Raw genomic sequence first — 13,809 nt, forward strand, 5'->3', positions numbered from 1 at the left:
AGCTAACATCACTCCTCATGGCCTGTTTGTGACAATGTGTGCCTGGGACAGGGTACAGATATGCTGAGCAAAAAAACCTGCAGACTCACAGAGATCACTTGGAAGAGAAAGGAGACTGATGAACACACTGAAAGAAAACTATGAATTGGAAAACGAACATGCCTGTACCTGTACTAAGTTGCTCTTTCTGTATAAAATAGAAGAAATAAAAAGGGCCTTTTAAAGTTATAACTTAAAATACAATTCTACATCGTTATGAACTATTTGTTACTAATTCTGCCACTAATGTAATTCTTTGTACTGCAATCTACAAAAAAAACCTGAGCATAAAGCCATATTAGTCAGGCACCGCAGTATATCCATGGTATCTGCCCTGCAGAGTCTATAGAAAGAAAACAGAGCTCGTAAGCTTTCCCCCACCCCAAGTCCCTTTCCCATTTTAAAGTGCATATTTTAGAACAAAATTCTAAAGTGCTTATTAAACTTAACCTTTCCTAATTCCCTATCTCTGCATTAATCAAATATTAAGTAGACTGAGGAATGAGATGATGTAGTGTGAAGCATTATTCCCACGTGTTTAATCTTCCCAGAGAATTCATAAGCAGTTGAGGCATGACCAAGTTCCGCAGGTGTTTGTAGGCTTCAGCTCTCTTGGCAGCCACCGTAACAGCCTCCAAGCACCTTACAAGAGCTAAAAACAACACATCAATCACCTCCTTCCTTCCAGCAGGTAGGCGTAAATTACTTGACTTCAGTGATCAGGCTGGAGGGAGAGGGAAACAGCAGCAGGGTAGCTGAGGGAAGCTGCCTGTAAGAGATTAAGGTTTCACACTGAAAGTTCAAAGGCTTATGGTCATTCATTCTTCTGTCTTCTGACACACAGTCCTAAAGCCAAGGTCCACATGTGCTCCGGCTTCTATATGCAAATCTTGTGTTTGCTGCATAGTTCAGCAGCCAGAGTAAAACAACCACTGCAGGAAACCCTGCTCGCAAAAGGACGAGCATCCTCAGACTGCTGGGGCCGGAAACAGCAAGACAGCCAACATACACAATGGAGATCTGGTGAGCACATGGGACACGTGTGATGATCTTACAGTGACCTGTGCTGCTCAGCAGGCGATCCGCAGCAGGTTTGGACCAGATGAGGCTGTGCAGAGCATAATCCTGGTCCTTGCTGATGGAAGTAATCAGGACTGGATGTCTCAAGTGCATGGATCACTGTGGAGGATAGGATGAGACACACTCCTAACCAGAAGCAGATGGAAATGTTTATTATTGCAGCTCTTTCACACTCGCAGAACAGTGGGGGTCTAGAGGGTCTGACCACTGTGGGCTGACAGCATCTCTTCAGAGGGGCAACCAATGGAGCAGGAACACTCATTTTTTACAGCAAGAATTCAAGCTTGGTTATAGTTAACTGCTGTTGTATTAACAGTCCCCAGTTAATCAGCAATAATATTTAAATAATCTTTGTCACATGCTAGTCTTCACTGAAGAGACGTGAGAAAAGAGGATAGTCCTATTCACCTTTGGGTCCCTTGTTTCCTCACTATTAAGGCTAATAAAAAAAATCCTCCATGTTTTGAAACAAAACCCTGGACAGCTTAGTCTTGTGACTACTTATCTGAGCAGGGTATTTTAATAATTACTGCTGGCAGCCTTCCTCCCTCATCTATTGCTGCCCAAAAGAGGCTAAAACCAGGAAAGTCTATCCGAATATGGGCTAAAATACCATTTTTAGTAAAGAATAAACATACAGTCACGAGATTCCTTTATCATACAGGCTACAAATTCTCCAGCAGCTGTGGAAAACACTTAATTCTTCTCCGGTCAGTTATGAAGAGTGTTAATCTCTTCTGGCCTTTTGAAGATTTCTGTTGTTATTCAATGTAAGCTAACAGTAAACACAATGCAGTGGGAAAATACCAGGCTCAGTGGGAGCTGGCGAGTACTCCCACAGTGGGTTCTGGCTAAGATATGCCAGTTATGTGATCTTATTTTATCTTCACTGTAAACTGGATTTCCAACCCTCCCCTCCCACCCCGAGGTTAGTGAAGTAAAGATGTGTAAAGTATTTTGCAACTGACAGAAGTTGCAAAAGGGAGGTGTTTCTTACTGTTCTTTTAAGCTAATGCTCAGAGGCTCACATTAGTTAAGATCTTCAGATCTGCACTTACTATGGAGACACAAACTTGGGGCTTCACACAGAGAGGCAGAGTCCCTCACTACAGGTGGCAGCCCCACTTCAGAGGGGTGATGGTCACAGCAGGAAGCCTGCCAGCCAGCAGATGCAATGTGAGCCCAGCCCAAGCCTCAACCCTTCAGCTGTGCTTCTCCTCACCTCTACTCAGCCACTCACATTGCAAGAGGGTGGCTTGGGCAGCAAGATCACAAGAGAGGTAATAAATCCATGTTAAGCTTATAGTTGTGGTGTTTTAAATAGAGCCCCATGTTTCTGACTCATCACCAAGTGTAATCACTGCAAACAGCCCACATGAATAGAATCACACCTGAGAGCCACTTGGCCTCGCTTTTCCACTTGCTATAGGAGAGATGGATTAAAATGAACACGTCCAGCTCCCTAACATCTGCTCAGCAAATGCTGACATAAATCACAGGTTAGAATATAGAATATTTGCCACACCCTGAATATCAATAGTCAAGCTAGACAAAGACCAGGGTGAAATCCTGGACTCACTGAGGTCCATGGGGAAACTCCCAGGGATTTCAGGCAGACCAGTGTTTTAATGCAGATTGTTACCAGATGGTAGATTTGAGGACCATTTGATAAATGTAAGTGGAAAAAAGGAAGAACTTTTGTGGTAAGTGCATTAAATTGCATTCCTATTATCCAAAAAGCAGTACACAAAACAAATGCATCTCAGAGACAGCTATGGCCTCCTTCTTAAGAAGCACCCTTTTCACTTAGAAAAACCTGAAATCCTTCTAATCAGATTCACCTAAGGAAGCAGATGCACCAAATCGATTTTAAGAGATACTTTTCTTCTGGTGATATGTCACAATTAGACAGCCTATGTTTAGCTGAAAGTGTGCTGGAATGGCACATGCTAACAGCCCATTTCCCAAGAACAGTACCCAGCTGTAGCTAGGAACAGTTTGCAACTAAGGATTTTAAATTTATCTTCTACTGCACAGTGTTCTTCCCGTTTGAGAAATAAAATGGGTATGCTAGCTCTAATTTACACAGTACAGCATCTTACCCACGCTCAGATCTTTTTCTCCATGCACTGAACAGAATCGCTTACATTTGAAGCAGCAGGTATAAAAGTGGGGAGCTGTTACTGAAATAAAACTGCAGTCTTAAACAGAAATCAAACCATGCAACAGCTAATACAACAAACCTAGAGGTAACACGCTGCGCTCTGTAGTGTGGCTGATGCCGTTTTTCTTTAGGTCCTTAAAAATAGTGTAATAAAGACATAACCTCCAGACAGTTATTCTTAAAATCATCCAAAGCTGAGATGAATTGCTGTAAATGCCTACTTCGCTCAGTGTGATTCTCAGATTGCCTGTACATTTATGAAGATTAATTTACACTGGTCACACAATTAAAATTCATCTGTAACCTCAAGGACAAATTGAAACTCCTTTTTTTTCCCTATGGGTAGCATCTTCACACTCCTGAACCAACAGAATACAATCACTGAGCTACTACAAGCACATTCAGCAAAACTGCATGTTAAGAGAGATTTTAAGATACTCTAAAGTTTTTTTTTAAAACCATTATCATGGGTCTGTGTTTACATTCGCTCATTGATTTCAAAGTTTCCTCACAAACCAAACAAAGGAATTGTCAAACAACTGGCTGTAAACCCCATTTGACATCTCAAGCAAGTTTTTGTCTCACTCATACTATATAATCCATGAAGAATAAAATTCCAGCTTCACTAACCTATCTTACATCCAGCTCAACTGTCCTGGTTCAGAAGCAAATGCAGACACCAAACATTATTAGCAACAAATACCTTTTCAGCCATGTCTACAGAGAAGGTTGAGCCTACGAGGCAAGAACCACCTCAGTTATAACACTGGCATTCCCACAGCCTTCAACAAAATCAGTTACCCTGATTTAGTCTACCACCAGTCCCTCAAACAGGGATGCCAATCGTCTTAGCTGTACAAGACAAAGTAGACAGTTGACTGCTGATATGTTCCCAAACTGGGGGTAGAAGTTACTATAGGGGTTCCAGCAGATTCCAATTTTTCATCCCCCCTCCCCAGTCCTACTCAGCAGAGCCTCAGCCATGCGATAGTTAAGAAAAAGCAGCATTTCCAACCCCTATCCAGTGCTCCACAGCACGGAATGAGATACTTGATACAAAGTCACCATAGCAGTGCCGTTAGTGCCCTCTACTGGATAGAACTGTAATTACTCCAAAAATGTAGCAGGAATCTCAGTAATGAGGTGGGGTGTAGAAACATTTGTATTTGGATTACATGTCTTGGACTACTTTTATTAAAAACTTGTATTAAATGCAGCAAGTTAAAAACTTACTCTGAGATGAAATAAATGACAAAACATGGCTGAAGTTACAACTCCAATCTGAAGTATGCAAGTAAAAAGTTCACACTGCATAAGAATACTCAAGTTGGGGTAGTTTTATTCTGAAGTATTCCTTCCTGTTCTTCACACTACCTGCTGGTATTGCACAGGTTAGTTTGCAGCTAACAACTGAAATTCAATTGCCAAAGTTCATACTGCTCTGAAAAATAATGGTGTATTTGAAGTCATAAAATAGTTCATCACTCTGCATACCCTGCAAATGCATAGCAAGCTCCCACATGGCAGATTACTATGCTAAGCGGTGTCACTTAATTCACTGTGACTTGCAGGTGAAGAAACCCAAGTCAACTTCTCTGTTAGCCCAAACATCAGTGCATATGGTTCCATCTGAATATAACAAACTGTAGTTTGGCATTCCCTCAGGCCAATACTAAATCACAAAGACCCAGAAGCACAAAGATTACACTGCCCTGTGGTTCAGCATTACTTAAGGGATAGGGGAACAACAAGAACTCTTCTGTTGGGTCCCAATGGTTTGAAGGAGAATGTCTATCCTAAAAAAAGCTGAGATTCAGGAGTTTTGAAGGATGAGTTAATATATTATCTTGGCTTCATTTTAATCTTCTTCCAGTGCTCTGTTCACCATCTGTCAGTTTTCCTCTGAAGCGAGATTCCTATCTCATCAGATTTGACACTTCTCTTAAGAGTATGCATCATACATAAAAAACAAGAAGTATATTCAGCCTACAGAGTTCCTTCGAAAAAATTCAATAGTTATTTCCAAAGTCAGAGATAAAACCCCAAATATTCATTTTTGTCCAAACAAGTTTGCTTGAATGCAGGTGAGCAGGGGACCAAACATCTGTTTAGCTCAAATAACAGTGAAAAAATAAATAAGGTCACAGTTACTTTGACCAAATGGCTGATAAACATTTTCCCCATGTTTTCCTCTTTATGTATGTATGACATCTGAAGTTGCTCAAGTTTTGCTTAAACATCTCGTCTCAAAGAATAGGAAATCCAGAGTTTGGAACACCCATGGTCTCTGAAGCCGTTGCTTACATTTATTTCCAGATATCCCTACCTTAAAAAAAAAAAAAACAAGTTATTTTCCTTTCATCAAATCTTCTCCAAAGCTGAGCATTCATGCCCACTCCCAGAAAGCAGGCAGGAGAATACCTAAGAGCTGCTGCCCTGTAGTTCATCCTGGTCTATCCAGTTCAGCACATCCACAGCACCAAGAAGGACCAAGTAAGATAGGCGTGAGCTGAATTTCAAAGCAGTCTTGCCAAAAAAAGTCAGAAAAGTTACTCACTTCATTTTGACCTCAACTTTAACTTCACTATTCACTCACAAATGAAGAAAACAAACTGACTATAAGCTGCCTATTAAATAGATGTACATCCAGAAAAATTAGGAGTTCCAGAAATAAATATTATGTTACTCAAAGCCCGTGATTAAAGGAAACATTCTTCACCTAGGACTATACTTAAGCCTGTAGCACATGAATGCAGGATACATTACAAAGAAACGGTAATAACATCACTGCTGTCCTTCCATATATGCTATATGCTTCCTACCTCCTAGCACACCGTATGAGACCACAGGAACAGTGCATGTACTCTTGTAAGCTGCATACAGGGTCATACTGACAGCACCTAGGATCCCACATGAGGAGAATAGTAGTATCTTCCTCAGCCTACGAATTGTTTTTAACAAGTTCAGTATTGTTTGTTTTCTAATTCACTTCCTCAGATTCATATTACTTACCCTCACTTCTTCACTCACATCAACCCCCAAATGCAAAATACAGATGACATCATCGTTTGGGTTTGTTAGCTAAGCACTTGCTTTCTATACCATCACAAATTCCTTTTAACAAGTTCTGCATAGCTGCTGTTTCATCAGCAGCAAACACCTCCTGCAGCCCTAGTATTTTGCAGCAGAGAACTAGCAGTTCATACTGAAGCCAAAGCAAGCTACAATTAGGCTCTCTGCTATGTTAAAGCTTGATCTATCCTCTACCTCGTTATCTAGGGGGTTCAAGTTACTCAAAGCCAAACTGAGACTGCTCAGGTCAAGAATAATTCTTCAATTAGCCTGAATTGGTCTTGCAGGAAGGGAAGATTCCCACGATTTTATCCACACACGCAGTACTCAACTGAATCCTGAGACCACATAAAGGCATATGTTTCTAATGCCAGAGGGAGATGTGGGCAGCCAACTAGGAGACAACTTCATAATGCACACTCTAGGGGCAGCCCAAACATCTCTTCCCTCCCACATAATTCACCACCCAGGAGTAACTTACAGATTATTAGCAGTCCTGTTTTCAGTTTCCTAGGTATTCTCTTTGTCAAAACAGAAAAAAGTTAACACCAAAAACCTTCTTCCAACTTGCAGTCACACGAATCTTCAAGGGAAATACATACATAAGTAGTTGAAAACTGTCTTTATTTATAGTAGTCTTTATTTATAGTAGTTTGTGCCATAATTTCCTTTGTCACTGATAACTGCTGCACTTCAAATAATGTTTATGACCTTGAATAAACGTCAAAAGAAAATTAAATCTCTGCAGATTTAAGTGACCCAATGAACAACTCTGGCAGACACCTACCTTAGAACTCCCAAGTCCAACACCTTTCTCCCAGTTAAAGGTGTTTTTCAGCTTTTTCTTCCTCCCCACTAATAATGCAAACCTGTGTGCTCTTCTGTTTGTTCTCAATTAGTTCAGCTATGAGTAACATTTGATCTCAATTCAACAAATATTTAACAGTAGTGATTTGTGTTGATTCCATCCAAACAAATTTAACTAAGGCTGCCCCTTTTCCCAAGTAGAACAAGCATAGTAAGCATTGCTATCGTGAATTGAGAAGGCAACTCAAGCAAAACACGCTCATCTTAATGCAACTGAAACACATGAAATTCAGCTACTGCCAACATCAGGTTCTCTGCATCCATTTAGCTCAATACCACCTGTCACCCTTCATGGATCAGCATACTCCTTCAAGCTGAGATTTATAGATACAATTTACAATACAAGAAAAAAAAACACACTACAATATTTCACTCAAATATCTTTCCTCTCAGATCACACCCATGAAAGCTTACTTTCAGACACCTTTTGAGGCATTTAAAATATACACACTTCTTTACACAGTCCCACAAATGTACATTAAAACACTCATTTGCCCCCCACATTTTTTTCAACTGATACAAAATATCATTAAATATTTAATCCAATTCACAACAAAGTTTAAGAATAGGCACACTGCAACCCAAGACTTCTATACTCAGTATTTCAGCAGACCAAAACGATGAAAAAAAACACAGCAAAACAGTTAAATAACATTCTTTTATGGAGTTAAGCATCAAATACTGTAATTCTTTATAGAACACTTGAGAAGAAGTGCGAGTCATTTGAAAAATGACCAGTTAAAGCCAAGTACTAATTAGTATTTTCCATGTGCCTATTGACAGGTTTTCCCCACACAGCAGAGTTGAGGAGGACTTAGCCCTGGGTAGCAAAGCACTGTTGACAGAATATCTACCTTTTGGTGGAATCACACAGAAGTCACAACTTGACAGCAGATGCACGTGGTTATATCATTGTAATATACAAACTGTCAATCAGATCAGAGCCATTCTTTCCTTTCTGTGGCACAGCAGACCTGTTTTAGCCTGGCGCCAGCATGTCTCCCTCACAGTCTCCACCCCCCCCTTCCATATACCACTACATACTACTACCCTACCTGTGTGCTGCTCCCACAGGTGCCGGTCCATCCTGGAGCTACCTGCTCCATCCCCAAGGGCATCCCTGAAGGGTGAGGGACAGAATATAGTGCTGCTCCCCTCAGGCTCCTCCTACTGTGGCCCTGAGGCCAGACCCAACTCCACACGCACCCCAGGGAGCGCTGCAGGACTGGCTGCTCTGAGGTGCTGAGGACAACGAAGGCCCAAGATGGCTGCCAGGCAAGGTGCACCTCCTTGTGGCAGCCAGCAACCTGCCCAGCGTTTCAGGGCACATGGCAGCATCCTGCTTATCAAGAGAGCAGCAGCAGGCTGTGCATTTTGTCAGGCCTGATTCCAGTACAACTGGCTCAAAAAAAAAAAAGTGTTATTAATCACAGTGGGAAAAAAATGCAATGTGAACTGCGTATCCTGAATCCACATACTTGCCCAGAATCCAACAAGTTTAGAAAAATGCTTCCTCTAATCTGAGCCTTAAAAACAGAGTTGGTAATGTCAAGAGAGGAAGCCCCAGAGACGAGCAAGGTCCTAGGAAGGGACTGGAAAGAGCCTCTATGTATCAGGTCTGGTTGCCTACTGTTCAGACACTGCTCTGCATTTTATTTCTCACACAAATATACTTGCCTCTTCCTTAAGGCAGGTCTTGGCTTGTAAGCCTGTTATGGAATTAATCCTAGTGATCAGGCAGTTTCTAATCTAAGACTTAATTACAGAAAGTTTGTACTTCCTTTTGTTCTAACGCTCATTTAGCTCACAATGCTTCCACTCTTCACCTATAATTTCTAGAAGAAAAGAACTCTCACTACATACTGGTATAGAGTTAAAGCTTACCCACCCAAGGAAACTTCCAGGAGATAGAGCAATAAAATACTTAACTTTCCAGAGCAGGCAACAAAAGGAAAAAAAGAGCTAGCCAGAACTCGTGATTTTTTTTTATGCTTATTCAATGAAGGCTTTTCTCTCCTCATTTTGGATAAACACAGTCAGGTATTGTAATCATTTCTTATGTTCGTGATATTCACAACAATCCACTGTAATTCTCCATATGAAGAAAAACTATACAAAAATCAACTTCATGGAAGAAAGTTAATGCAACTCTATGGACCAATGATACAAAGACCAAAACATAATCTTGCTAAAAAGAAATATGATTTTTAGAGGATGTACCACCCTCAAGTTTGGTACAGTATTAAATTCTTCATGAAATGAATTGTTATATATCTTTCTATTTATTCAACTCGCATGGAAAACAAATTAAGAATGGAGTAAGAAAAGTGAATAAACAAATCATCCAGCATTCATTCACAGGCAACAGAAATTGAAGTACCATATGTACAGTGTTCTTCATCTGTCTAGAACATGCAATGCCATTACAATGAAAAAGGTGTATAAAATTTGAAGCAAGAAATACTTCTCCACTTCCACTAGCTTTATTGAAACCTTCCACATTAAGTACCAATCTGCCTTTGAGGGCTGTCAGGTCAGAAGGCAGACTTGTAAAAAGATACGTTAAGTTTAAAAACCTAAGCTGTATAATCCAAAGAAACTGCATCAACAGGACAAAAAAAACCTTTTAGACACTTCCAGTTTTAAACTGTGGCATTACTCTGTTATGAAGTTACCAAATCTAACATTTAATTTGAACAGGCAAACTAGAGTGCAGAAAGCCTTCTAAGAGCTCATGAAACACATATACAATAGGTACACAAAAATCATACCACACATTTTTTAGGTAGGCTACTTTTACTGGAGAGCATTAAAAACAAAACCAATCTTTACAAAAGCCTGATTTCATATAGAGTAAAAACATCTGCTCCTGCTTTTAATTTTAGTGTTTTAAAATCATCAGTTAACTCATACGCAGAGACAAAACATTCCCACTGTAACATGAATTAATAACTTTTTAGTGTGTCCTTCCCATAATTTGGTAAAAAAACAAACCAACCGGATTAACCTTAAAACTGGAGTACAGTCAGAGAGAACCCTAAAAGGAAATAAAAAACCCTCTTAGACTGAAAACTACCAAATTTAAAGGTGGAGTGAGCTTCAAGAAAACTTTACTCAAGCAAGTTAAATGAGAATATTCCTCACATCGGTTTCGTAACACTTCCCATTTCACAGCTGAGCCCACCAATACAACTGAGATAGCAGTGAAGACATGGATCATAGCTGAGGTACAACAGTCAAAACAAAGCATGGAACGCATTTAATGAAAATGAAGGTGAACTACTTTCTTGAGCAGCAACATATGAAACTATAGCAGAGCAAGTAACAATTTTAGTGACAATATAAAAAATAGTTTGCAAGCTAGGATACCTTACTATGGACTAACATCCATTTATTCAACACTATAGGAACAAAGTTAAACTTAGTTTATGCTTCTAAAAGGCATTTTCTGAAAAAAAAATTGTACAGTTAAACTACCACCTGCCAGGTTTGCATGCTTTTTAAGGATGCACTTTGTCACTTAGTAGAATATAAAAAACACAGCAAAACAGTGCAGAATTTTCTAAAAAATATTTTAAATAAATTTACACTTCAGTATAAGATTATTCAAGTTAAGAATCAATCACCACATTTAGTGTAACTCATTTACTTCCATTATCTTCATTGCACATCAAAAACAGTTTCTAATTCTGTCGAGACTAGAAGAGTGGTTTCCTTGACCTATGCTGGCACAATAAGCCAGCAGACATCGCTCCACGGATGTCATTTTGGTCTTCTGCAGACAATTAAAACCTGAACTCATCAACTACTTCTCACTAAAAAAAAAATAAAAAAAGAGAAGGCAAAATTTTGACGGACTCTTACAAGCACAGATCCTCAACAAGGATCCATATACGTAGCCTTCCTATGATTTCACAAGTATAGTTCAAAATTTATGACTGGCGTCTTTAACCAATGTAGCCATGAAAATAATAATTCTAGATATATTCCTCTGATTCAAAAATAATGGACAAACTTACTGCATTTTAACCTTTTACTTCTGGAAACCAAATAGCTTTCTAAAAACACTTGATTCCTAACACTGACAAGAAAAATTGACCACCACAATTTTCTTCCTTTTCTGCAGTCTCAGAAAGCTTGTTTTAAGTTACAGTACTGCAAGGCACATACAGAATCTCTTCCTTTCAAATACATAGCATATATATTCCCTGAAATAATTTTAAAACTCTCAAAACAATAAAAAATGCTACAAAGTTAATAACTTCTATTTAAAAACATTGTTCCCACAGAACATGCACTTTTGTGGAAAATAGCTTTGCAAATATCTATATTTTTATTCTTTACACTCATACTGTAAATATATTGAATATTTTTAAAAGTACTGTATCAATTCACATTAAGTTATTGCCTTCATTATATGATTGCATCATCTCTAGAAATTATAAAGTTATCAGATTTGCAAATAAGGTGGAATGGGAGACTATGCATGTAGTTTAACCCATCTGAAAGGACTTGCACATACAACAACGCCACCAGAGTCAAAATGAACTTGCTTCATTTAGTGGATAAGGTCTATGGAAAATGATGTAAATGCATTTGTTTAATGCAGAGGTGTTAGGACCTACTTAAAAATCTCAATTTTCTATCTTTTGGGAAAGCATATCTTACTATAAAAGCAATTGAATTTTTAAGAGGTAGTTTTTTTTTTTTTCCATTATGCACTTATTTATTTCAAATAAAACGTAAGCAAGAAAGCCTCAACATTTGCTTTTAAACAAGGATGAAGTCTCAAAACTTCGTACAATAAGTTCAACATTTTAACTGTCCTCAGTGGTACCGGGCCGCTTTAGAACCAGTGTATTCCAGGTCATCTGCCTAATCAAAAGACTAATCTACCAACAGTGCTGAATCCACCCCCTCCTCCTCCACCAGCTGGTCCACAACTTCCCGGGGGATCATTGTCATCAAATCCATTGGGGCGGAAAGAGCACGAGGCTGAGGCAGCTTGAAGTGCTTGCGTTCGAGCACTAAGCTCTTGCTCCTGAAATCAAAGAAAAAAATTTATATATTCTAGTATTTTTAAGATGCCCTTGTTCTTGCTTGCCAACCTGAAATCAACGAATATTAAATCAAAGTTAATTATTTAAAACCCACATTTTAATTCCACTGAGTCAACTACATACAAGTGTTGCACACAAGAAAAAACGCAAAAAAGATAAACAAGTATTTAGTTTACATTCAGTGTGGACTTCTTACTTCTGCGTTATTGTGATGCTAACCCTCTACTAACATCAGTGTGCAGTATTTTCTAATGCTCCTAAGACGGTACCAGTTGGATTCTGGAAAACTCAAGAAAGTACCTACATGAGCAGTAGAGATAAGAAAAAAGCCTCCTGACACCTTTATTAATCAAGCGAAAGGCTTCTAAGAATCTAATAACTGGATGACCAAAGGCTCTTCTCTCAGGGATAGCAGACACTAGTTTTTCACTCCAACTAGTTTCACATACCTTGCAGTAGTTTGTCTTTAGTATCCCTTCCTGTAATTGGCTAAGAACTTCAAAAGTTAAGCGAGGAAAGATAGAGGTAGGGTTCTGGAAAACTGACACGACCACAAAAGCTTAATTCAGGAAACAATGAAAGTATTTAGGTGTTAAGACTCAGACTGACAGACTTCTTCACGTGGCAAGTGGCCACTACACACTACCCCTTAAGGCAACGGGAGGAAATATTAACAGGGTTTTCGTAATTACACTGGTCACCTTGAATTTTCACTTCACTTCTCCACCTCCTGGTGAAAGCAAGGAACAGCACCAAGAATCTCAAAGACATGTTACACTACTGTGAAAGCACTAGGCTTAAATTTCTGCATGTACTTTCACGGGTGCTGAAGATACTTAAACACTGAGTTGGAAATTTTACTATGAATGCATTCATACATCAATGGGAGAAGTCAACTCTGAAAAACTTCACGTGATTTGGAACTGAAGCTGAAGAAGCGATGCTATCCTTATGCAGCCAAGAGAAGTATCAGAAAAAAAATAGGACAGGTACTTCAACTACTCAGAAAACAGCAACAAAACAATTTAAGCTCTCTTTTTGTCAAACACTTGCAGGTATTCTAAAGGAATTTCACACTGAGGTTTCATTCTCTCTCATTTTGAACTTAACTACTTTTAATTTGAATAGGTCTTCAGCTCATCCAGGAGCAGCTTAATGAATCAAACACCAAACGAGAACAGTTTTACTGTTGCACAGCCTATACAGTGCAGCAGTGCTCAAAACAAACTACATTTTACTGTGGAACACAGCATTTTACTGATTTTTTTTTTTAAACAATCTGAACAGGTGAGTACAAGGTAGAGCTCTCAGGGCAAAAAAGCAAAGCAAACCAAAAGCAGAATCCAGTCACTAACAAGTAGTCTTCATGTTAAGTGTCACTTTATGGTGACAGCATTTGTATAATCACAGTTGTACAAATTCAGTGTCTCTTCAAGTGAAAATACGCTTGCAAAAACACTTGCAGTTTTTTATATACTCCTACCTATGTTATTAATTTGTTAGAGGCAGTGAAAATCAGTAGCTTGA

The 13,809-nt window shown here is 39.1% G+C and overlaps 1 protein-coding gene across 3 annotated transcripts in view; it reads right to left on the minus strand.

Annotated features, from left to right (window-relative positions):
• The window catches only part of USP38 (ubiquitin specific peptidase 38), a 44,681-nt gene that overhangs the window by 14,601 nt on the left and 16,271 nt on the right, over nucleotides 1-13,809 (minus strand). For 2 of the 3 annotated variants that reach the window (XM_031588831.2, XM_090138614.1), the window contains one exon: nucleotides 10,102-12,263. In XM_031588831.2, the coding sequence (XP_031444691.2) occupies nucleotides 12,102-12,263 (162 nt within the window). In that variant the 3' untranslated portion in view covers nucleotides 10,102-12,101. Of the gene's footprint in view, nucleotides 1-6,295; nucleotides 12,264-13,809 lie in introns of those variants that run through there. The other variant, XM_031588830.2, reaches the window with a different exon arrangement.

Source organism: Phasianus colchicus, chromosome 4, assembly GCF_987193195.1.
Source record: "Phasianus colchicus chromosome 4, bPhaCol1.hap1.1, whole genome shotgun sequence".
NCBI lineage: Eukaryota > Metazoa > Chordata > Aves > Galliformes > Phasianidae > Phasianus > Phasianus colchicus.